Raw genomic sequence first — 25,760 nt, forward strand, 5'->3', positions numbered from 1 at the left:
AAGAACAGTGCTCCCATATGATGTAAAATATTATATCTTTAGGTTATAGCATCTCTCCTCAAAAGTATTAAAGGTGGAAAAGCAGAGAGGGTCCCTTCAAACAGTGCTCTAATATTGTTGATGTAACAGAAGCAAAAGATATCAACACTCCCTGCTATACTTTTGCATTTCCTAATTTACATTCGATATGTGTAACATGTGACTATTGCTAGATGTCTTAGATGCCTGAATTTGATAGCTGGACAGGATGGACAGCGTGCTTCCAAAAAGGTGCAGCAGCAGTGAGATCCAGGGAGATACCACTTGAACGTCCGAACCTCAACAACCGCTGATTGAGGATTTGTAGAATCCATAAGGGTGACAATGAAGAATCACAGTTATCTTGATGTCTAGTGAGGTGATAAGAGGTGACACATATGTGGGCACCCTATTGTGGAGATACTGGGACCATATTGATCAAATTAATGTTGCAGTCATCTGACAAAATTTGAGAAGATTGCAGACAACCTTCCAAATTGATTTTTTATATGTTCTGGGTTTGTTTAATTTGGATTTAGGTCTTTCACAATACTCTGAAGCATTCAGAGATCCAGACTGAATCTACATATTTGTTTTAATCAAGTACATATTTGGCAGTAAAGCTGTTGGTTATTGAGTACTGAGGATGAAGAAAGAGTCAGGAACTGCCTATTTCATATTGTCCTACTGTAAAGGTGTGCCCAGGATCACACAATTGGTTAAAACAATACAAGACAGCATACAAACATTTAGTTCTCATAGCTCTCACATTTCCAATGACTGCAAACAAGTCCTACTACACTATCCATTTACAAAAACCTAAGGGGAAGTTGAGTTGGTTAGGGGCTCAAACTACACATAGGATGCATAGGGGTTAGTTATCTTATTAGTCGATTACATATCTGATGGGTCCTCCTGGGCCCATTCCACTCTAGATACTACTTCTAATATATCACTAGAGAGACAGCTAATTAGTTGCCATTAGCCATCATAGGCGGTGTGGCAAGTGGACTTTCTAGTGGTTGGCACCTAGCTTATCAACCTTGGGCACTCTTTGGAGGCGTCAAGATATAAGCGAGACCTAAGTGGGGGAAGAGTATTCTGCGGTCTGCCATAATATGGCGTTAACCACCTGTTCCAAGGGCTGAAACGGGTGGTAACGGGCCGGGGCCCGAGTTAAAGGCCTGATCGAAGATCGGTTGGGGATAATTAAAAATATGTTCTTCCTGTGAACGAGTCGCCTCATGATGTCTTGTTCACAGAAATAAAAGACTGTTCAAAGATGGCTGTCATGGAATGGGAAGGTGAGGCTCCATATGGAGCCTCTCTTGCCTTTCCATGGATGCCATCAGGGGCAGTGAGCAAGGAGCAACAGCATCTGCTGCACCTACCGTTGCTGCAAAGAGGTAAGTGGGGAGGGGGAAACATTAAATACAAGGCAATGGAGGGTGGGGGGAAGATGGCAGCTGGGAGAACCGGCCATCAGGTGGCTTGGAAAATGGGCTGTGATCGCCACTTTCAGCCCGCGTTCCTAGCCACCTGATTGCTTGGGGGAGCCAGCCAGGGTGCTAATTCCAATTAAAGAATACTCCTAGTTATCCCGAAGTGATGAGGCCTTTCCTTTCCTTTGTACTTTGCCTTGGGTGGTGTTTGTGTGTGTACTAAGGGATTTCTGCAGGTGTCTTATCTGGGTTTGGCTCATAATGAACAGCTAGTTTTCTTTGTGCCTGGATCATGTGTTAGGGTACCATGTATGAGAGTGGTTTGCCTTCTATTTGTTATGGTTGTGGCTAATTCTAGCATGCATGTTGTGTTCTTTGTGGTCTCTTGGGACGCTTCTCTGTTACTTTCCATAAAGTATTCTGGCTCTACTGATCTCATGCACCTGGACATCAACAGTTGCTTTGTGCTCTTATTAATTCAATTTGCTTGGGAGTCCACCGCTTCTCGTCCTGGGAACCGTTATCTTGTGCACGTGTTTCTATTCATCTAATACTCCCTTCCTTCTTCCTGACCTTGGGTCTGGCCATGATCTACTGTCTGGGCTCTGCGCAAGTTTCTAGAGTACACCGGTTTATGTAAATTCAACATCTTGGGTTCTGAGGCCTTGCTAATTCTGAGACCTGTTGCGGTTTCTGTGTTATGAAATTAGCTACACTTCCGTCCCCCTATTTCCATATTGGTGACCTATAGTTGCGTCTCTTTACCTTGTATGTCAGCCATACCATGGTGTTTCTGCCCATGTATTCAGCATCTTATCTACCTTTGATCCAACTGCCCTATTGTTGTGGTGAGTCCTTTTCTTGGTACACAGGAACCCTGTGTCTCTTTCTACTTTCTTGCACTATTTATACTGCACACTATTTGTGCATTCTACAAACTACTTTTAGTCCACTTTTACTGCACTGCCAAATTCTAAGATTGGAGGTAAAGTGTATGAGTTATCTCCAGCACTGGAGATAACCCCAACACTTTACCATCAACAAATGGAGGAATTATTGTGTACAAAATTACCACCCACGTTAATTCCTCTAAAATGTCCATGTAGTCCTATAGACTTCTAAAACACTGCCGTTGTGCAACTTGTAATTGGGCCCTTTTTTAGGTTACATTCCCTCTTAATTCTGAGGGGCGATTATTCTGGATTTGTTGCCCCTCGGCCGAGGGGCTCTTCCTAACTGCAGAATAACATCTTACCTTAGGGACTGAGAGCACATGTGCTGCTGAAGAGCGTCAGTTTCTAGTGGGGAGATGAAATTTACAAAGGGATGTCATGCATTCCGGTGCTGTTGCATGGAGGTATTCGTACACCAAGGTCGCCGTCTTGAAGACAAAGTGTGTGGCCACCGAAAGCCGGTGCAGTTTTGTCAGAAGAGGGACAGGACAGCTTGAATCTGAGTTTCCTTAACAATAATTTAGGATGTGCTATTTTGGAGTCATTGGAACTGTGACATGATAGTCGTAGGAACATCCATAGAGTGAATACTTGCATTCCAATGTATAGTATTAAAAGGTCAATCTTGCACAGTCCTTTGCTTTGCTTCACATCCTTTGCCTCACACCTGCACTGCACCCTCCATCACCACTTTCTGAAAGATCCCCAAAACACACCTTTCAGGTCCCCTGCTACCACTAGTCTATCCTAATCTTCCTATCCAAGCCACTTTTTGTAACTTCTCTTTAATTTCCCACCATTTGAAACTTTTCTCCTTGTAAGCTACCCGAGACCATCTTAGTAGAGCTAGCACTCAACAAATAATCAAATTATACTAATTTGCTGAAAAAAAGTAAGAGATTAATGTTAAGTTTTAACTTTAGACAAAATAGGGACTTTTGGAAAGACGGAGTCTGGGGAGGAAGGTGTTGGTGATTAGTTGGTATACACATAATCACCAATTCCATCACAGAACTATGTAGACCATGGCTATTCATTATGTAGTCCTCCAGATGTTTTAGCCTGCAACCCCCTATGATCCTTTGAGAAGGATCAGGGGAGTTGAAGTCCTAAACATTTGCCATTGCCAGATAACGGGAAGTCATGGTCTAGACGGGCTCAGTACGCCTGCGAATGCTGGCAGGAGATTTGTTTTATTTACTATGGAATTATGCTGAAGTTTGAACTAGAGGTGAGCGCCATCAGCATAGCGATGGCAACCAAGCATTAACTCAGCCAACTAGTCGTGTGGTGATTTGGTGCATTTATGTTGAAAAGCAATGATGCATTCATTAGTATTGAAAGAACCGCGTGTGGGGCACACAAGGGCAAGTAAACACCACTGTATTGGAGACAATAGCAGGGGAGTTGCTAGGTCTGGAAAAGACCCGGGGCTAAGCTGATGTTGGAACTGTTGGGACTGGGGGCTAGCTAGTCTTTTGGCTGTAGCTCCTGAGATTCTATCCGGGGCTACAACCAAAAGATCAGAGGCTATAGCCCCTTTAGCCCCCCCTAGCAACGCCCCTGGGAATTACTAGCCAAATGCTGGCCACCCACACTCTATACAGCGCTCTGCTGCTCTCAAGCTAGGTCTGCACTTTAAACAATAAAATGAAATACAAAATATAATACACATTAATGCAGGCTAGCAGCGACAGCTGTTCAATAAATACAAAAAAATGCTGACCATTAATAAGATTTTCAAAAGAACTATGAGGAAATTAGTAGAATATCCGTTTCTCTAAATTCTTCATCAATACATGTGTGCACCTCAGCTTTGTGGTGTAAGAGGGAGCATTTTCTAGTGTTTACAGGCTGCTAAAACAGGACAGCAAGCTTCTATTTTGGGGTAATGTGCCGATTTCCATCTCTTTGCAATAGCAAACGCTCTCAATCGCCATTTTATTGCGCTTTTAATTCCAGCACCAGACCTGAGCGCGGCAATGAGGACTAAACTGCAGCCGAGCGATGATTGCAGAAAAGATAATTTGCTTCTAAATGCCTTTTTCAGAAGACGGCACATGCGTAATGCGAAGGAAGCCCGACACCGCAGCAACTCTAGCGCGCGTCTTCGGGTTTCGAAGGGTGTGCGGCCTGTCCGGGGGTGGTCTGCTGTAAGGACGCCTACATATTCTGGCAAACAGTGACTTGATGGAAATGTGTAATTTGCAAATACACTTTTGATGACTGATTTATTTATTTATTTATGTTTGCACTTATCAAACGCTCTTAGCCCAATGACATCAAGGCGCTGGTTACAACATGATCAAAGGTATAAACTCAAGAACAGCTAAACACACAATAAGAAGCTCAGGCAGCAGTCAGGCTCTGGGAGAAAAACAGGGTCTTGAGATGTTTTCAGAAGGCCCATTAGGAGCGTTCTGCTCTTAGTGATAAAGGTAGAGTGTTCCAGGTCTTAGAGGCAATGGCAGGGAGGCTCATTCCCGCAAATCTTGGTATAGTCAGTTTATGATGGGAAAGTCTGTATACTGGACTGTATTCTGGATATAATACACATCTACATCTATATATCCACATACAAGCACCCCTATTTCACTGGAAACATTTGTAAAGTAGAATTATGGCAACCCACTGTAATATAAAAGGATTTCTCTGAAAAAACAACAGATGAAGGGAAGTTACAGCGCAAATCATTGATACAGCAGCAATTGGCCATTCAGGGTTCCTGAGGCAACCAGACCTGGGCTGCTGCCATATATGGTTCTTAACGTCATATGTTGTGCTATCGACATAGAAACTTACCTTCATACCATTCACTTTGCGGTCCATTTGAGCTTTGTTATGCATTCGACCTCAAATCAAAAAGTGAAACTCAGCGCAATCAGTCCCGGGTCCCGGGTACTACCTATGTTCCATAGCTGATTTGGTTCCTTATGTCCTGTAGAAACTGTCGGTTGTCAAGTGCGACAGAATGAGCAGTGCATGGACTTGATAAAGACTTTTCAGCGATGATAAATGTCAACATATCCACAGTGCAGACCAGTACTTCAACGCCGCCCTTTGTGTCCATTGGAAGAGCCATGCCCAATGAATACTGTATCCAGGGCTTGTCCTTCAGCCTCACCCCAGTGCCTTGAAACTCCCACTTGGAATGGCCTCAGGTCAGGTACTTTGGCCTCTTTCGCCGAGATGTAGCCTTCAGGCATGCCTCAGGCACCTCCAAGACAGCGACCTAGCCCATTTTGCATGGCCTAGTGGCCATTTTGTGAGAAGACATAAAATGAGCCGACTGGCCGTCGCCCAAGTACATGCCAAATGCACACTTTGTCTGAGATACGTCATTCAGCCATTGACCCACTCCTCCAAGCATTTGTTCCATTGGCCGTGCCCTGTTGACAGTGTGCAATGGGCATGATCCTTCAGCCAAGCCCAGAATTCCTCCATGAGCCACAATGTCCTATGGCAATGCCCTTTGGTCCCTTGCCAGGTGCACTGTCTTCGGGCATGCATCAGGGAACTCCTAGCCACCCATTGAGTCCACTGGGTATGGACTACGGTCTTGCTTAGTCGACGCTCTGCTTGAGGTATGGCCTTCAAGCATGGGCTGGGTTGCGGTCCTCATACAGACCTCAGTGAGACCAGATTAAGGCACCACATGTTAAACTAAAGGTTTTAGGGCTCAGCACAGATGCACACCAACCACAGCTCAGGCCTGTTTTTTGGCGTGTGGGACCACCCAGACACATCTTGGCGGCCATTGGTCGTGAGCTGGGTTCACAGGCCCATATGGACCCACCTCTGAGATGGTTCATGGCATGAGAGCCCCAAGTCAGGTCTGAAATAATACAGACCCAGGCAATATCCCGTGTTCCCCAAGCTGGGCCGGCTGGCGGGCCACAGTAGAGCCAGCTCAGACTCTGTGGCCCAATGGCCTCATTCCATGGGATGCCAAGTCTGCTACTGACCAGGCTCAGGCCTGGCTCATTCCTGCAGGTCCTGAGTCAGCACTGGATGGTGGTACAGACACATCTCAGACCCGACTCAGGCCCCAACACATATCCAGCTTAGACCGTTCTCACATTGTGGTTTAGCGACCAGCAGAGACCCGGTTCAGCCTTGTCTTGCTCACACTGTGCAGAGAGGGTGGCATGCATTGAGCTCTGGAGGATGAGCTATAGGCTCATGCAAGGCACACACAGTGCATAATACACCTCTTCTAAGAGTTGCCTGGCCCATTGTTTCATAGTCTTTTCAGAATGCTGGGCTGAAACCTAGTCACCTGCATCACAATACGATTGTGCATTGTGGCGCTCTCGCTGCCTTGATGTGGCCTGATTTTCCAAATGAGTGCGCTTGTGCCACTGCCTCAGCAGGCCCTCATACATCCTGGGGGCAGTTGGCTTCTCATCCGTGCTCTCAGTGCAGCGCGCCCGGCCTTGCGCTTCTGGAGGGAGTTCTCCATGTACTGCTTTCCTAAACATGCACATTTCTAGCACTTGCATACATACGGATGGGAGATGAGAACATCCAGGTGGATGCTGTTTCGGTAGCACTAGCGCCTCGGCTTGGTCTCCAGCTTTGCACTTGTCCTCAGACTGCCCGTTCAGCCATATAGCTCTGTTGCCTTATCTGGCATGCAACTGACTGTCTGGTTATGTAGCCTGATTACTGCTCTAATCCTATAAAAATACTCGACAAATGCACCTGCCCCTTCCTATCTCCCACCAATATTATCATTCTCCTTTTGATGCAGACACGTTTTATTGGGTCATTTATGAATAACCTTATAGAAGGCACTCGGCAATGAATATTTCTGTATTTAGTAAACCTGTTTCCGGTATAATCCTGGAAAATCCTGCTGCTCCTAATTTATTCATGGGGACGGACAATGTAATACCCGAGTTACCAAGATCCTGTGGTTTGAATAGAAAACTTGGTGGGGGAGTGGGGTGTTCTCCTGATTAGGTTTGATTCAACAAGTAGCCTATCGCATTAGCATAGCATTATATGGTCTATTACAGCTGTGCTTGCTAAAACATGTGACTGCGTGTTCTTTATTCACATGTTGAAAATAAAGCATTTTCCAAGGATGTAAGATTACCTATGAAAAGTATAGTTTACACATGTTGGTAATGCTAACGTTGAGGTTACTGCAAACACAGCACCCATCACATTCACACTACACCATAACTCACATAATTGCCAAGACCCATTTCAACTCTACTAATACATAATATATAAAGCAGTCTTGTGTCATTGTGCTGTAGTGTGGTGTGGCGTGTTGCAATGAAATAAGGTTTCGTTTTCTGCATTTTGGAATTTACAACAGAGTGTTTGTAGTTGGAATACAGTGGGAATTTCAAATGTTTGAAGCCTTTGCTTTGATAGGCAGGAATCAGGGTAGTGCAGTTTATCCTCCTCCTCTGCCCCTCGAGGACATATTTGGGCAACTATTCCAACTAAGTACTTATACAAAGTTGCATTTTTTTCCTTCCGGTTATTCCACCCGCAATTTCTTTAACTATAAGATATTTTTAACAGATGAAATCACCCCAAATACGAGAAAATGTGTTCAAATAATGCAAACATTGTTGTACCCCTTACACTGGAGTTCTTTGAAAAAATATAAGAGAGTTAATCAAAAACCAAAACATCTCCTTTTTAACATGACACATTCAAGAAACACAGAATGAAAACAGAGATTCTTCCAATCAGGAGGACTTCCGGTTTCAACCCAGTTCACACAAGAAGGAGAGAAAAACAGGAAGTGGTATACAGTGAAGCCCGATGGCCGCGTGCAGTTCCTGGTGTGCTTGTCTCTGTCAATAGTTTGAACCGGAAGTGATTGGTAATGATTCACAGGATCCTTTTTCACACAGACCTCCTGGTGAAAAGCGCTGCCAGATGTTAGTACAATGTATTCTGGCTAAAGCTTATAGATAAATAAAACACATTTTCACAAGCATGGGTTACCCCATTAACGTGGCATATGCCTACGTACACAGCCACAACACATTATTTTGTCTGGAAATGTCCCTGTCAGCGAGCTGCAGATGTATGTTAAATGTTAAAGGTATTTGTACCGTGCACCGTCACCAACGGAATTGGTCCCCAGGCGCTCTGGCGGATCTGTAAATGATAAGGTTGGGTGGGCTGGGTTAGTAAGGTGAAGCAGGAGTAGGATAGTGAGAGGAGTGGTGTTCTGTTGGCAGCTTCAACCCGGTATACACCAGATGCTGAGTTTTGGTGCGGGTATTGGATTAGTGACAGGCCGCGTGTGCTGTTGGTCCGGCTTATGTGTTGTTGCAGTGTTGTGAAGTGCGTGCGGCTCGTTGTGCGAGAGATGGTTGTGTGAGTTTTTTGAGTGAGATAAGTATGCAGAGTTTGAGCTTATATTGGTTAGTGGGTTACCTGACCTTTGGCATGTTGGCATTTGCAGTTCTGTCCCAGTGTGGCACCAGTTGACCCCCGCAACTCTATCTGGATGCGGCACGGGCCAATGTTTAGAATTCTATCTGGGTGTGGGCAAGCCAGCATTCACAGTCCCATCCAGATGCGGCGCAAGCCAGCATCTAGAAATCTGTCCAGGTGAGGGCACACGTATAATGTGGATGGATTCGTAATTCATGTTTGGAATCCACATGTGTTTTCTGCTTAGGGAATCCACGTTGGGGAATTGCATTCTAAATCTGCATTCAGAATCCCCATGCGAACCCAGATCCAGAATTGTGTTATTCGTTTTTTGCTTGTCATGTTCTCATATACATACATTCTTGTCGCGTGCTCGTGTGTGCGCGATCACAACATCTTTTTCGAAAACACCTAACCTCTTGACATGGAAAAGGTCATCATATTTCTACAAATCTGCATGCATGTTTGGAGTAGCCTATGCAGTTATCTTGATACATTTGGTGATTTTGCAATGATGTAGTAAAAAGATACTGCAATGCATAGTTTCACATTCCTACGTAAATGTGTTCTGCCCTCGAATATGGTGTCACTGAGAATGCCAACTGTGATGTCACCTGGGACATCTTGAACAGTGCCTGGTGGGTCATGGTTGCCTTGCCTGATGATTTAAAGTAGTACTAAGGCTTTGCATTATAAAGGAAATACCTTGATCAAGAGTCTTGTTCTGTGAAACTGTAAGCTTTTTATAATAGAAGAATAGCCCTAACTTTACTGGAGAAGGTTATTTTAGTGATTTTTTGTGTGTGTTTTTTTAATGATGTTTTTGCAATATTTCTCCATGCACCGCAGTCACTGTGGCCATATGGCATTACAAGTAGTTTCACGCACTGTGATCCTCTCTTCAATGTCTACTTCATAGGTCCTGCTGCCATGGTCTAGTGATCACAATACCATGCCCCGGCTCAGTGACTCACCCCGTGCTGGTCACTGGGCATGGCTTGCAACTCTGCCCACTCAATACCTTGTGTAGCTGCACCTCCCTGACTTTGTGCCTTATTTCCTTTATCTCTCTCTTTTCATCCCTTTGTTTTTCGTTTCCAATATCAGATGCAATTCATCATGTTCTTGCTTCTCTCTTCTTCTTAATCTTGCTGTTTCTCCATCCTCTCTCTGCCTCCCTTCCCATCTCTGTCTCTTAGTCCCTGCACTATTAACTTTCGGATCCTCCGTATCTTGCATTCTATTTTACTTGCTCTGTTCCTCTCTTAATCTTTCTTTGGCCTGCCCTTTTTTCTTCGCCCTGTTTCTCTCTCCCCTCCCCTACTAGTTATTTTACCCTCTTCCTATTTACCTTGTTTCACTAAGTTCTCTCGCTGTCGCTCTCTCTTCCAATCCCCACCCTCCACTTCCATTTTCTCTCCCTATCTCTTGTTCTTGCTCTCTTCCAATATCCCTCTTGTCCTACATTTTTCTCCATCCCTCCTTGTCTCGCTTTCTCTCGTCCCACTGCCTCTTCATCTCTCTCACTCGTTTCCTCTCTTTTTCTTGTACATGTCTCTCCTCCTCTATCGCCTACCCTTTGTCTTTATCTCTCTCCCCTCTTTGCCTTCTCACTCTCTCTTCCATTATCTCTCATCTCCTACCTCCTTTGTCCGCTCTCCCAGTCCCTCTCGTTCACTCTCTTGAATCTTTCTCTTCTATTTTCCTGCTCCACCTCTCTCTTTCTTCCTCTCTCTTTCTATGCCCTCTCACTCACATATATTATATATATATATATATATATATATATATCCAAGAAAGTCCCTGTTTTCTTGGACATATATATATATATATGTCCAAGAAAACAGGGACTGATCCCTGTGTTGCCTTCGCACTCACGGTGGTCCCTCCTTTCTTCTCCTCGCTGGAAAGGGTCCAACACAACCCACTCTGGTGAAATAATGTCACATCATCTCCAAGTGAATTTTGAATATCAGATTTGCTTTATTTTGGTAAACTCATAAACTCATACACATCTAGAAAAAGATGGAAATGACCCGTGGGGATGACAGACATGTAAGGGACTCCGGGGAGTCAACTAACACGTTTCACAGTTTCGCCGTCAAGGCTTCGTCAGAGTTGAACGTGAGTGTGCATATATATATATATGTATGTATATATATATATATATATATATATATATATAGGCATTTCCATTGGATCCTCTGCAAACAGCACTTTTCTCTCTTTGGTAGGAGGGAATGGAGATGTTAGTGTCGGAGGAGAGAGACCATAAACACTGTGGGGACGTAAGCGCATTTATAAACCACAGCCTGACCCGCTCCTGGACAGCGCTAGCGCGCCATAAACCCCGCTTGATTGAAGGCCCCAGCGATGAACCTGCTCGGGACCATTTCCAGGAACATAAAACGCTAGTTCTAGGTCATGATGATTGACAGGGCCAGTGATTCGCTCTGGCTGCAAATGATAACACTGTATAAATATTGCCTGCACATCTCTGTATTAAGAGCCAGTGGTTTGTGGGCCTGCTGTTTGTCCTAGTACGGGCCAACATGGTTCCCGTGCGAAGGAGATGTGATTTAATACCTTGTTTAGCAGTTATTAATCAACAAAACATCCATTCTCATTGTGCAAACTGCCCGTCCTGTGACCCTGGGTATTTACCTTATGTCCTCCTTCCCCAGTCCCCTTATCTGGAAGAAATGTGCAACATAGTCTCACATTTCCATGCGGGCTGCATTGAAACTCAATTTGCTTGATGTACATGCGTCTTACAAATGACCAGAACATAAATAAATAAATAAATAAATGCAATAAATAAATATGAGTGATAAATCAATGGCCAATTATAAATGAGAAAGTATGCATTCATCTTAACAATAACCAATGATCTGTAACTGTTATGAAAAATGCAAACAAGAATTCGAAGTAAAAAAATAATGTTTTTTTGGGAGTACCCTCTGTGAATCCTATTTGTTCCCACAAGAGCTTCCGCCATTTCTGACCCTCATCCCCACTGCCCTGTTATTAGTCTCGGGAGGATAGCTCAGGGGAAAAGCGACACAGGTTCGATCCCCGGTCTGTGCTTAGAAATCTCTGGGTATTAAGTGCATTAGAAATAACCAATTACAATATTGTAATGAATGCACTCCGCCAATAATCGTTCTATGAATGTCAGACAAGGCAACCACCCAAATTGATTTGAGCAGTTTTTGGATATAGATGTTCCTCACTGTTGAGAAGCGAATCAGCACGTTTCAACTCAAAGTTTTACATAGATGAAATGAGAAAAAATGATTGGTTTGTTGCAAAAACAAATAAAAAAAACATATTTTTAATAAGTGAATAGATTCAATAATAACTGTAAGCTTTTCCTTTACCACATGAGTTGTTTCTATAAGAAACAACAATCAGAAACAAAACTGAAATATGTCATACAAATCTATATATTTTTACAAAAATAAATCAATCTTCTAGAAAAATGATTTGCCATTCTCTTATATCAATCCTCTGAAAAAGAAAACAGCCACAAGTACTTTTTGGTAAAATAGAAAATGTATTATATTTCCAATTTGGTTTACACTTGGGAAGAAAAATCATCTTTTGCCCAGTCTATTCAGAAGAATGCAGAAGTGAGCTAGTCCTGTCAGTGTTCTACCCCTCTCTGACCGGTCTTCCGGAAATAGAGAGGGGAATGGGAAATTGACTAACATACACGCACACACTGATAAGAAGATTCCCCTTCCCTGCATTCTTCTCCCAGGCTCCATAGATGTAACTCCAGGACCACAGAATTACAAACATTCTAATACATAAAAACTCAGAAGTGGTTGTATGTATCGGATACTCAGCCTGCTGCTCTCACTGGCACCCAGCTTCCCCAGTACACTATATTTAGTGCTCCACTTATTTAGAGCCCACCATTTGCCCCACTTCTGCAAACTTTCATCTCTCCCTTTCCTCCTTGTTGCCTTCTACTCATGCTGCTACTCATTTGCTCCGCGTTTCTACCTGACTCCGTCCTCCCTCTCACTCACTTCTTGATCTTCATCCTCCCATATTTTCTGTTTGTCTATTCTCTAGCTCTTCTCCCGACGTTCTCCCTTCTGTAACCTCTCCTCTGGAACTCGGTCTGTCGCTCTCCTTTGTTTGGATTGCTTTTTAGCTCTCTTTTCTTGTGTCATTGCTTTGAATGTCTCCTCTGTGAGTTCTAATTGTCAGTAGTGAGGACTCGGATCAATGTGATTACTGCGCACTCCGGATGTGAAAATGTTTAATCCGAAAATGGAGGCGCACTCTGATCAAATAGATCCCTCTTTCCCGCTTCCCCCATGTCAGTTACCCCTTTACCCATAATTACTTGTCTGCTTCTTGCTTATCTTCCTTTATGCACCTCGACATTCCTCCTTCTACTCCCGATGTCAGTTTCCTAATCCTAAAGTGGGCGGGACATTCCTCTGCTGCTTCCGTTAAAAAAAAAAAAAAGAAAAAAAAAAGTTTCTAACTTTATTATCCCTTGTGATCCATTTAATGGATGCGGGGGCCACCCCTGCTACCCCTGAACCTATATTGCCATACAGGTGTGGTGGGGGACACCCCCACAACCCCCACGCCCCTTGTTCGGTGATATGGGTTTCAGCGTTTTAAGACCCAGTCGAATGCACAGTAAACGCACATTTGGCATTTTCTATTCAACATTTTCTTTCAATCCCTTAGGACTCCAGACTTAGTGAAATCCAATCCTGCAAAATATCAATAATGGCGCCATTGTGAAAGGGTTGGTGGCTGGCGGGCCACTAAGAAATGGCGCTGTTAAAGCGTGTCGCTGGCCACACAAGCATGGCATCATAGGATGCAAACTGTAAATGCCCATGTTGCTGCACATGCACTGCAAACATTTCTGTGCAAACATGCTTGACCTACATTAACAGCAACCCATGCACTTGACTTATGAATGCCACATCCTATTGGCTTTGCCAATGCTCATGTTAAATTGCTTCAAACAAAAGGGTCACATTCTGCAGAAGGGCACCTCTTATTTTTATTTTATTTATTTTATCGTTCATTTATAACGTGCTTAGTACCAGCAAGTGGTTTATAAGCGCAGGACCGAGATTCAAACTTGTGTTGCGATGCATTGTCTTACTTCCAAGACAAACGCGTTGCCCCTGAGCTATCACTTTATAAAGGCACTCGCCTACAGGTACCCAAATTAGATTGCATTCCTGCTGTTGAAATGCAAGCACAGAATACATACAACAACAAAGCGTGTACACACAAATACAAATTATTGCAAAACAAGGAGGTGATAAGAATTCTGAATTCTCAATCTACAGTCCCTTGCTTGGAAGAAGAGTGGGGTGGCTGGACGTGGGCATGGGCGTTCAGGGGGGATATTGCCACCCTGACGACTCTTCACTTTGGAGAGAAGGCTCCTCTTTCAGCCAAAACATTATCCTTAAAACATGTCCCCTCTGCCACATCTGTCACCCTCGATGTAGCTTCTTTACTTGCCTGCGGTCCAGAATGTATGGCTACGGATGCAGCCATTTAACATAACTTATTATTACATAAAAAACACCTCTCTCACTCACCCATATCATCGCATAGCCTCCAACCAATCGTCGCATACCCCAAGTAGAGCCTCATGGAGGCCCAGTAGAGCCTCATTGAGGCCCACGAGAAACTCACATGGCTGTTAACAGATCATTGCCTGAACTCAACAGACACTCACATGTTGTCAGTAGAGCCTCATACATTCCCAGTGGAGCTTCACAGGGCTATTAAAAGACCATTGCATGCAGTGCCTAGAAGAACCTCAAGCCACTTCTCATTGATCTCCATATTCTTGGTTTCCTCTTTCCTGTTCCTCCTGCCTTGTTGCCTGGTCCTCCATAGTGCTTAAAAAGCCATTCTATGTGTTATGCATGCAGCCAGCAGGACCTGATGCAATCCTCACACCCAGGATGAAATTGGCTGGTAGCGGGGTGGCCTTGTTCTTAGGGGGGGTGGAAGCCTTATTCACAGGCCAGGGTCTCCCAGATGGTGATTGGGCTACAACTAGACACTATACCAGACCTACCATGTTAATGAATTAATTTCTGCATTAGTGAGAGATTGGGTCAAATTGCATGAATGACAGTGGGTCTTGGCCATTTTGCACAAGTGCCACTCACCTTTGTACCAGTACTGGGACATTTCTGTCACAAAGGAAGACTTACTGAGGCTGCAGGTCCGTTCATACAGGTTCTTTTTTTTTTTTAAGATGACACATGTAGGTGACTTATTTAAGGGGCGGGGGGCCAGAGTCCCTGGGAGGACCAGCTGGCACCCACCATCCATGCCAACTCTCACCAACTGCCTTAGCTAGAAACCGTATTTACAGGCAAACAGTCCAGACACTCAGCGACCTTCTCACAATGACATTGTACCCTAAAGCAACACCGATCTCAAGACATGACAGTTCTGTACTGATTCTACACACTGAACAGTGCAACAATTACATTGACCAATAGTTTGCCATTAGAAATGGCAATTTCAAATTTCCCAGCACGGGGTGCAATTGATGTAATCGGGTCCCTAGTCCGTTAGAAAGGGAGCAAATTGACATTCCGTTAGCTGGCATGTCCCCACTGCATGCTTGATTGCCATTCATGTGGCTTTAGTGCACATCAGCGGTGGAGGGGTTTTGTTGCGGCTTCTTGTCGCATGGGGGAAGCGAGGATTTAGAAAGATCATCCAAGGCCAGACAGATCAGCCCCATGCAAGCGGAACTGATCACTGACGCTTCATTTGCATAATTCCCATAACCTCATCCTAAATCAGCAAAGGATGGGGATAGCGCAGTGTGGAATTCGTGCCCGGCAGCTGCTGGGGCGGGTGGAGGGTGGGGGGTTCTTTAATGCATTTATGTATGCAGGCCTTGCAGCAGATCAATAAAGGCTATTGTAGGGCCTTATGCAATGAGAGAAAGAGGCAGCAAACATAGAACAGTGAGTCCAGCTAGGGCAGATAATCAAAGGCCGCCATTTTACGTGGAATCACAGTAGTGCTGAAGATTGATCATTTCTAACAGTTGTCGGGCCGATACTCCATTTTGGGGACATTTCTTCTGTTACTAAAGCAGATATTAGATGATTTTATTGTTCAGACAATTTACGGTTTCACTGCGGCAACCTGTGTGTGACCTGAAAGCCCCCGGCCCCAATCCAAGAGGATCTACGCTGCCTTTTATCCTTCTACAGCCCTTAGAACCATGTACCATAGAACTGCGAGCACCTGCTACTTCAGTACTTTGCAATATCAAAGGATTAGGGGCCATAACAGTTATTAACACATCGGGGATCGTTGTTGACCTTCTTCCAGCCAATCAGAACTAGTGATATTGACTGCACTTTGAACATGCTGTCTTCACAGACAGACAGGGACACAACAATGCAATTTCCAGGCAAGATTTCCTTCAGCCAGACCCTTCTGCTCAGGGAGGACATTTGTTTGACCACAACATTCAATTCAACACACGACAGAGAGAGCTAAACATGCTTTCACTTTCTTACAGAGACACAGTTTACTTTTATACTCATGCATGCTCACGATAAACATGTTTCAGTTCAAACAAGTTTGAAATTTAAATGCTTAATTTATGATATTTTTTTTTCAATATTACAAAATAAAATTACCATTCATTTACGAACTCAGTTGCCAATTTACTTGTCCAAGTAATAAAGTAAAAATGTTTAACTCACTACTAAAACTCGAAACGTATATTGCTACTACCATTATGTGCTGATAGCCTTATTGATCTTGGCAGGGGTTATTATCGCTTGGGCAAATGACCCTTCTCTAACTCTACAATATGTGAAATACCCACAGGAGCATGTTAACAAGTGATAGTAATTGCTATGCCGTGACAATCGACACGACCCTCTATCACTGTACATTTGATCTGGACATCAACACAATGGGCCTCATTACGACCCAGGCGGTAAGTTACCGCCTGGGCCGTGACTTTACCACCATGGCGTAAACCACGTTTACGCCATGGTGGTTGGCGGACTTACCGCCCCATTCCGACCTTGGCGGGGCGGTAAATCCCCAATCCGCATTTACCCTTCTCCATTCCCATTTTTGCCCCATAGGGCATAATGGGAGTGGGGAAGGCGTTAATTACGCCACCGTAAATTACGGTGGCGTAATTAACTCCATGGTCCCTTAGCGCTATGGATTTTAACACCTGCTAAAAGCAGGTGTTAAAAGCACCATGGCGCTAGGGGACCTCGTAATTGGCGGTAAGGGGTCGGCGCAGCTAACGCTGGCGTAAACCCCTTACCGCCAGGGTCGTAATGAGGCCCAATGAATTCCCCTCTCTCGGGGGTTCTGGGTGCCCTCTTGCTGTGTGGGTCCCCTTGGCATAGTTATGCATGGCCTTTCTTACATCCCATGAATGGGAACCAAGCCAACACCCAGAGGACCATTTTAAGGTGATGTAGCCCCACACACAGAAGAAGGGTGGCCTAAGCAAGGGCCTCCTGCACCATCCCAGGTACATTGGCAATCCATAAAGTGATTACCTGAAGATGCTCAACATCAGAAACCCTCTTCCTATGAAAAGAGCCACAGAAATAGACTCCAAGGGTTTACCCCAAAATACTGAGACAAAAAGGCTGAATGCACTAGTGCGCATTCAGCCTGGTAGAAAAGCTTGCAGCCCAAAATACCAAATAAGGGGAGCGGGAGTTGCGGCGGTGTCCCTGCCTCCCTAGTTTGGTATTATAGGCTACAGGGGTTGTGGTGTGTCCCCCATTAAACAGGAAATGCCCAGTGGGGGAAAAACATACAAAATCCCAAAAGCTTGAATTACAAAATGCGCTCAGGTGGGCTTTTCAATTTTGTAATTCAAGCTTTTGGGATTCAAATTTATATGTAGATCCGGATCCTTACACATCAATCTGACGTCACTCCAGCAGGTGCAGCTTCGGTTTCCTTGCCTCCATGTGTATAAAGGGATGTATTATCACCGCGAATGCTCTGTAGAGTCAATGTAGGCTTATAGCAAAAGAGTAGATGCAGAATCACCAGGTTTTCCAGATCATGTTGATGTGGTCCTGCGATTGAAATGCTGTGATGTCTGGTACAAGATTATATTTGCATAAGTCACAGACATGTGACTCCATTTGACTTCTGTTTCTGTACTTGGTCATTTTTACATGTTCGATTTGTTCTGTATTCTTCAAACTGATGTTGTTCACGCCCATTCACTATCCCTACATTTGGACTATCTGGATAAGGTAGAGCCTCTGCTCTCCTTACCACCCGCAGTAACTAGCTGACATAGGTAGCTACTTCACGCCGTGCTAAACGGGTGGCGCGCCATGGTTTTAGTGGTACGGCAGGCTGCTGTTCCACCCAGCCGCTGTTAGAATCGCGGTTCATGCCAGGATAATACCTCCTGTCCTCTAACGGATGATGCCTGGCTGCATGAACACTGATTGGAAATTGTGCGACTCATCTCGCTCACTGGGCCGCCTGCTGTTATTTCCTCATTATCCTTCGGTTGAAGTCATGGTGATACGGAACAGGCTGGGTCATCCAGGAGCCTGCCCGGCTGGGGCCTACCTTCTTTTCCTGCAATGCTTGAGCTGAGCTCAGTCCATGGATCTCACATCAACTGCGCTTGCGACAGGTGCTCACCGTAACGCCTTCTTTTTGCTTCCTTTTCACCTGTAGAATATGGAGAAGGTCCTGGTCCCGTCCGTCACGCTCATCGTGGGATGTGGCGTCTCTTCACTCACCCTCCTGCTTCTCATCATCATCTATGTCTCTGTCTGGAGGTAGGAAGATTACCTTTTTCCATGCATGATCAGCAGGGAGTTTTTTACAGTGCCTCATATGTATCATTTGCGGAATTTTGAGGTGAAGGTAAGTTTCACCATGTATCCTTCTGTCCATGTTCTAATGCAAGAAAGCCTTTTCTCTATAACCTAATGTCATGCAACCATCCCTCCATTCCCATTGTGATAATGGTTTCTAGACAATCTCAATCTTTCTCTCAGTCAGTCTTGGTTTCAGGCTCCAGAGCAGGGGTCTGCAACCTTGCAGACTGCTCCTGAGCAAGCAGTAGCATTTTTGCAACCATGTTTCCTAATAACAAGCAGCCATTGTGGTGCTAAGTGTGGTTAACAATTGCCCACCTCTGATGCTGTCCTCGAGGGACATAATCAACATTCCTTTGCACAAGCCCACGAATATTAGCTGTGAGTTCCCGAGGCCACTCTCTAACACGAGGGGCTTGGTCAAACTACACAAGGCTAAAGAGTCTGGGTCTTCAGTTTATCAGATGTTCATGTGGAGTCAGAAACCTTATAGCACTGTTACCGTGACAACCCAACTTGGCCTAGCAGAATCACTAAGTGACATCCACCACCTTTATCACTTGTATTAAGTCTACATTTAATGACCTTTACAGTTGTTCTGTGATGACCCTTTCCATTGACCTTTCCTCATTATGCATGCCTCATGAAGTCCATCTACTTGATGACTCTCATACAGTCGTTTTTATTATTTTATTTAGACATTTAGTTTATTACAAACCTTTGTCTACTTCAAAATAACAAAAAAAAGGAAGTCAATTGCATTCAATTACATTCACTTGCATTCAATCACAAGTATACCCCTCTACTCCAATCAGCTTCAAAACCTGTAACTTTACATCCTAACAACGACAATAAAATCTGCAATCCTTGCATATCATTCCACATCAACCAATCATTAGCCAAACTAAAAACCAACAAGCACGCTTTCCATGAATTTGAGCAGTGCAAAAGACACAGAGGGTTGCTCCCCCAACATCAGCATAGCCCACCATTCCTCCACATGGTAGGTTCTCACCCTTTGTATGGAGCGACCTAAATAGAAGCTTCTCAACTCCGTAGGATTTTGCATGAAACCAGCTTAGGCCTACCCAACCCTACATAATTGCTGCTCTGAAACCAGGACTAGACAGTATTCATTCTGGAAACTTGAAGCTTTTCTTTATAGAATGGGGGCATGTATTGGGTCATTCTCCATGCCTGCTCTGGTTCTATGGAGCCTTGCTGATGCTGTGGGCACTAGGTGTGTTGAGTGCTGAGGTTCACATAATATGTGAGCCGCTTGACCAATGCATATCGTGGGGTGGATCGATGGGAAATCGGTGTGTTGAGGAGCGGTAACGAGAGTTTGGTTTTTGGAGAAATCATGCTTAATCCAAATGTTAGTGGAGGCCAGCTCTTGCACCTCCCTTCTTCTGCAATATTGATAAAAGGTGGGGTTCATCTTAGTGGGATTTCAATCATCAGACATGAATTAAGAATATAAGAGCAGCCTTTGTCCACTATCTAAAGTATGTTGCCCGATTGAGATCTTGGAAATGCCTAACTATTTTTGATTTGTTGCTATTTCTATCAGGGAGACCAAAACAGTTTCTATACGCTAGATTCCACACATTGGCCTCAACTTTCAATTCTTTTACTATGTCAATGCTTCTTCAATACAGAAGGCATTTAATACCCGTTATGCTGTGTTGTTTGTAGGGTTTTTTTTTATGTTCGTTGTTTTTTTTGTTTTTTTGTTACAAAATGCAATATTTGTATAACCTGCTGGAGCTGTGGCTCTCTGGTATTGGCGACTAAGTCGAGTGTATGACTTCCTTGTTGGCGAATGGGGTAATGAAATGGTGGACAAAATTGGTGGGGTGGGGGACTTCAGAGTCATGTGCTGAACTTTGGCTGCCATGTGCATGCTACGTAGCTTCTGTGGGGTAAAGATACAGCTGCAGGGGGAGCCATACAAGGAGGTAACAATCAGTGCTTGCCCCAGGCAGTGAGGAACCTGAGCAAGGTGTCTATGGGACTGATTTTAATACTCACTCTTGATATAAGCAAGCAGTACCTAAACTTATGTTGTGCTAAGGGTCAGTTCTTAGAACATTTTTCTGAAGGCCCAGTAGACTTCAATGGGGCATATCTTCCTAGGAACTCTGGGGTGGCAAAGGTATACTGCAATGCCCATAGGTCTTAGGTTTTGTAAAAAACTTTTTCTACAGCAACCTCAACCTCAAATCTTTTAAACCAATCGATTGTTCACCCGCTGTGGTTCTAACCTCCATTAAATATGTGTACTGACGAACCACGAGCACTGTAGTGCGGGAGTCCCCAACGGTGACATACTGGAGCTCAGCTGCAAAGTGTGAAATAGACACACAACAGGATAAAAGGAAGAGTGTTCTACATTTGGTAGTGCATATCATTAGACCCTCATCCTTGTCTCAGAAAAGGGGGTAGTAGAAACATACGCCACCTTAGCGACAGAAGCCGCCGAATAGTGATATCAGAGCCACACTCTCAGTGCTTTGAACAAAGAGGCCCTTAAATTAACAAACTGCCTCAGTTAGTCTCATCTTCTTGACACAAAGGATTTTCTGAGAACAAATGATTCTGGTGCAGAGAGTAACATCAGAGCAGGTCAGCGATCCATAAAGCTAAGTGGACCATTCCAGGATACTAATTGAGTCCCGTAACCGGCAGTGCTAAATTGATATCCTACTCTCTGCCTCTGCGGACGTACGTTTGTTTATGTTGCAGGCCCGAGTGCTATGGCGGGCACGTGTACCTCTGGATTTCAGCTGTTGCTGAGGCATACCCCCAAACAAATCTTCATGAGGACATGCCACATATGCACAATGCATCATATCAATATGAATTAATATAAAACATTTGTATGTTAGATTTGCAAATGGAAACATCTTGTCCTGCCGAATGACTGGAGCTATAATTGCCTAAATTAATAGTACATTTGCTGTTATCTCTGGAATGATAAGATGGAGTCAGCCCTGTAGGGATTCTTTACTATATGTAACTTTTCAACACATTTCTGAAGAGGATCACATGGAAAAATAAGACTAGAAGTAGATCCTCAATGTAATGTTGGTGGTCAAATGGGTGACACTGACTGCTCATGTCTTTTGCACAAGTCCTATAAAAGTGAAATAGGCACTTCTTATTGTCGATTTCCAAGGTCACTGTTCTCTTGCATGCATTTGAGTGCTCCAAGCGGAATAATGCGGTACTGATTATTTAAATTCCCTATGTCACCTCATCCACTGCGGTTTACAACTACCACCATTAGTAACTCACTTGTGGCTTCAGCTGCCCAGGTTCCGTGAATTGACCAGAATTGAAGCCCAAAGGTATTATGGGATATTGAACATAATGCATTTTTACAGACAGAAGAAGGAATACAAATGTGATGGGTTCTTAATGATATATTTGCAATGTGATCGCGTCCCATCGCTCTGCTTTTGCAGTTTCTTTGCAGAGGAGGATGCTAATAGATATCCAGATCCAACGATCATTTTGCTACCAGGGAAGGATGGCTGGTCCTTTATCTTTTAGAAAAAGTTGGGCACACTCTATCGTAATTCATAATGTAAATTGTGCTTCACTGGCTCCGAACAACTGTCAATTCACCCTGAATCACATGCCATGGAATGCTTGCAGGCCGCTCTGCATGGTACGAATGGACATACACCCTTGAAAGCAGTGACACATCACCATCTTCCAGCATCTGGTTGTGGACCACATGGCTTCTCCGCTGACCCACCATTGATTGTTGATCTAAGGAGCCGCAGATGCATATAGCCCGTCTCTTTGCTTGACCGGCTCCCATGGATCTTGGATAAAAAAGACTAGCCTACATCCTTTGTTCTTCAAATCAAACCACATGAATTCTAGGGTCTAGCTACAGTGAGACCCGGCATCACTAGACTAAAGGTCCATGCACATTCACTTTAAACCATGTGCTGGACAATTCCCACATTTGATCTCTAAAACCACTGCTCATATCCACTCTTTGATCAAATGAGGCTTTTCTCTTCACCGGGTTCGATTGTATCATGCAGCTCTTGTTGAGTCGCAGCTGACTCCCTCTGTGGTCTTTTCTTCCATATCTCGTGGCTTCATTGCACAGTGTTTCTTTCTCTAATTTGCTGGTCCTCTGCCTTTCAACGAGCTTCTATCTGTCCCTTTTGTAATAGATATAATATTTCCATTATTATGAACCCCTATTGGGATGTGAAATATCTTCATTCCAAATGCACCCTTTTATACATGCATGTCACTTGACACATTTCTGTGGGCTCATAACGTTTGGATCACCATTACAATTGAGTGCAATACAGCCCTGTTGTAATGTTGAATAAGGGGCCGAACAAACAACCCCAGCACTGAGCCCTGGTCCCATTCCCTATTCTTCACTGTGCTAAAGGGATTGAAATCAAAATGGTTAGCAGACCAGAGATAGACACTCAGACAGCGTAGACACACACCACACACACACACGCACGCAAGCACGCACGCACACATACACACACACATATTGTCCCAGGGATTCAAGCACATGTTTTACTATTGAGGACCCAAACAGAACACCACGGACTTGATTGGTACTTCACTATACTTGTGTTGAAATGCTATATATATACCTGTGTTGGCACAGAAACTACTAATCAGCATGCAAGTTAGTCCTCACTAATAAAGAATAATGCAGGCGTGTGTTAGGCATTGGTCACTACGTTGATTCTGATTATGGACCATACATTAATTTTTCACCAACGCCAAGGTTCTCACTTAGCGTGTTAAAGGCCAAGTCCCTCCCCCCAGCAGCTCAGTTAAGGTTGTGATATTGAACTTGCTTATAAGACAAATGAAACTCACTCAACTATAATATCTAATCACATATCCCCATATCCGGCAAATGTGATCTGAGCCCATGGAGGGAACTGGCATTACCGTGGCAGCACCTGGGCCATTATTGAGTCCCTGCATGCATCTATAGACCACTGACTGCATTCACCTATTCCTGGATCTCCAAATCCAGGGGTCCTGTTATCTGTGTTTACTCACTAACCACCTACTTTCCCTTTTATACTGCGATGGGTTGTGATGGAACACTGCCCACCTGCTGCAGAGCCTCAGGCCCCGCGCAGGTCCAGGGACTCAATAGTCATAGACCTTATGGTACCCCAAGCGGTCTCTGTAGATCCAGATTCACGGGGCCATCCCACATCTTCTAATCTCCATGCAATGTCTTCTAGTTTGGTGGGGAGCTTTACTTTGTTGTGCATATTTGCATTCTTCCAAAGTGCATACGGTGTGTGCCGCAGCCACGACAACGTACTACAGGTTCACGCCTGAAACATTTGTCTGACTTGGTGGAAGCCTCTATAGGGAGCAGCGGAACCCATTATCCACAGTTAACTCTTTCAAGCATAGATTCCTGTTGGTTCCTGTGCTACAGTGCAAAGGTTACCCAGTAACCACCACTAGACATTAGTTAGATGAGTACGTTATAATTTAGTAACATTTGTGGATACCGATGACAGATGTGCGTTGGAAATTGATGCTGTGTCGATACCGTCCATTCCTCCTGCTGTTTAAATTAATTTTCAAAGAAAGCATCTGACTATCCTTTTGATACTTGTTACATGCTGAGTTTCTTTTGCATTTGACCTCAAACAGAGTCTGAGTCCTTGTAGAGTTGGAACAACGTTTCTCATTATTAAGCCAGACAAATCTCTCTCCGATCAAAGTTCTGTGAATGTAAGAACAGTCTTTGATGAGCGCTACCTTAAGCTTGGACAAAGGTCTTGCATGATCGCGGGGGGGGGTCTTCATTTGCGATTGATCGGTAGAGCTGTTCTGACGTACCAGCGTTGACTCTTCATGCATTAATTTATTTAATGTATTCTTTTCAATATTTCTAAAGGACAGCGCAGACCGCAAGCATGATCTGTTGTCAAAAGGATGGGATGGGGGATCAGGAACAAAAGAGGGAGTAGAGGATTGGATAGAGAAACTCCAAGTCCTCAAAGCCTAGTGCCCTGCGTTCTGATCAACTAGGCTCCTGAGGGTTTGGGTATCCAATGGCAGGAGTCCACAATGGAAAAAGCGCAGCTCGGCGACCAAACAGGGATCTATTGGGTGTTTCCAGGAGCTGGGAGTTCCTCAAAGGAAAGTATTGTTGCAACTGTTGGAAGCTGACCCAGGAATCGTATTGGTTATGGACGTTTGAACAATCCCAGAGAGGAGTAATTAGGGGCAGATGAGGGGCAGGCAGATGTGATGAAGTTTATGAAGTCTCAGCAGAATGAGCACTCCGGCATATTAGGTTCTTTGCATTCTGTAGATAAGAGACAAGGGTAGTCCAAACAGAGCCTGCCCCCAGAGGTGCGTTAGAAGGAATATTGACACATGTCATGGTGATTCTATGTGTTTTCACCGAATTCCAACCACTTGAATGATTTCTAGCACATTTGTTTAATATTTTGTACCTCCAAAAGCAGGGGAAGTCACCCTGCATGCAGCCCCTCCCCATCCTCTCCCCGAATCCATTAATGCCTGACCTTAAACCCATCATCTACCTTGAGGCAGGGCTTTAAGTGGGGTAAGAAATCGAGGGGGGGCGCATTTGGGGGCATGGCTTGTGGGATGGGCGTGGCCTAAAAAACTACACAAACCATAGTAAGGTATGCAAACAAATATATAAATGCATGTAAGCATTTATATATTTGTATGCGTACTTTACTATGGTTTGTGTACTTTGCAAACCATCTTTTATGAAAATAGAAATATTTAACATATTTTTGTGTTTATAAAAGATGGCTTGCAAAGTGCACAAACCATAATAAGGTACGCACACAAATATATCACATTTATATATGTGTGTGCATACCTTACGGTTTGCATATTTTTCAAACCATCTTTTTTAAACATTTGGAAATTTATGAAAGATGGCTTGAAAAGTACACAATTCAATCCATCTTTTATAAAGCTTAGACGATGGACAAAGCCTGAGGCGTCTTTGTCCGTCGACAAAGCTTTATAAAAGATAGCGTGAATTG

General features: G+C 44.1%; 1 protein-coding gene across 13 annotated transcripts in view; it reads left to right on the plus strand.

The window, feature by feature from the left end:
- Positions 1-25,760, plus strand: part of ADGRB1 (adhesion G protein-coupled receptor B1) — a 698,686-nt gene that overhangs the window by 538,244 nt on the left and 134,682 nt on the right. For all 13 annotated transcript variants that reach the window (XM_069621727.1, XM_069621731.1, XM_069621729.1 and 10 more), the window contains one exon: positions 18,551-18,654. In XM_069621727.1, coding sequence (XP_069477828.1) covers positions 18,551-18,654 — 104 coding nt within the window. The remainder of the gene's footprint in view (positions 1-18,550; positions 18,655-25,760) is intronic.

This window comes from Ambystoma mexicanum, chromosome 5q, assembly GCF_040938575.1.
Source record: "Ambystoma mexicanum isolate Mex_15411 chromosome 5q, UKY_AmexF1_1, whole genome shotgun sequence".
In the NCBI taxonomy this organism is placed as follows: Eukaryota; Metazoa; Chordata; class Amphibia; order Caudata; family Ambystomatidae; genus Ambystoma; species Ambystoma mexicanum.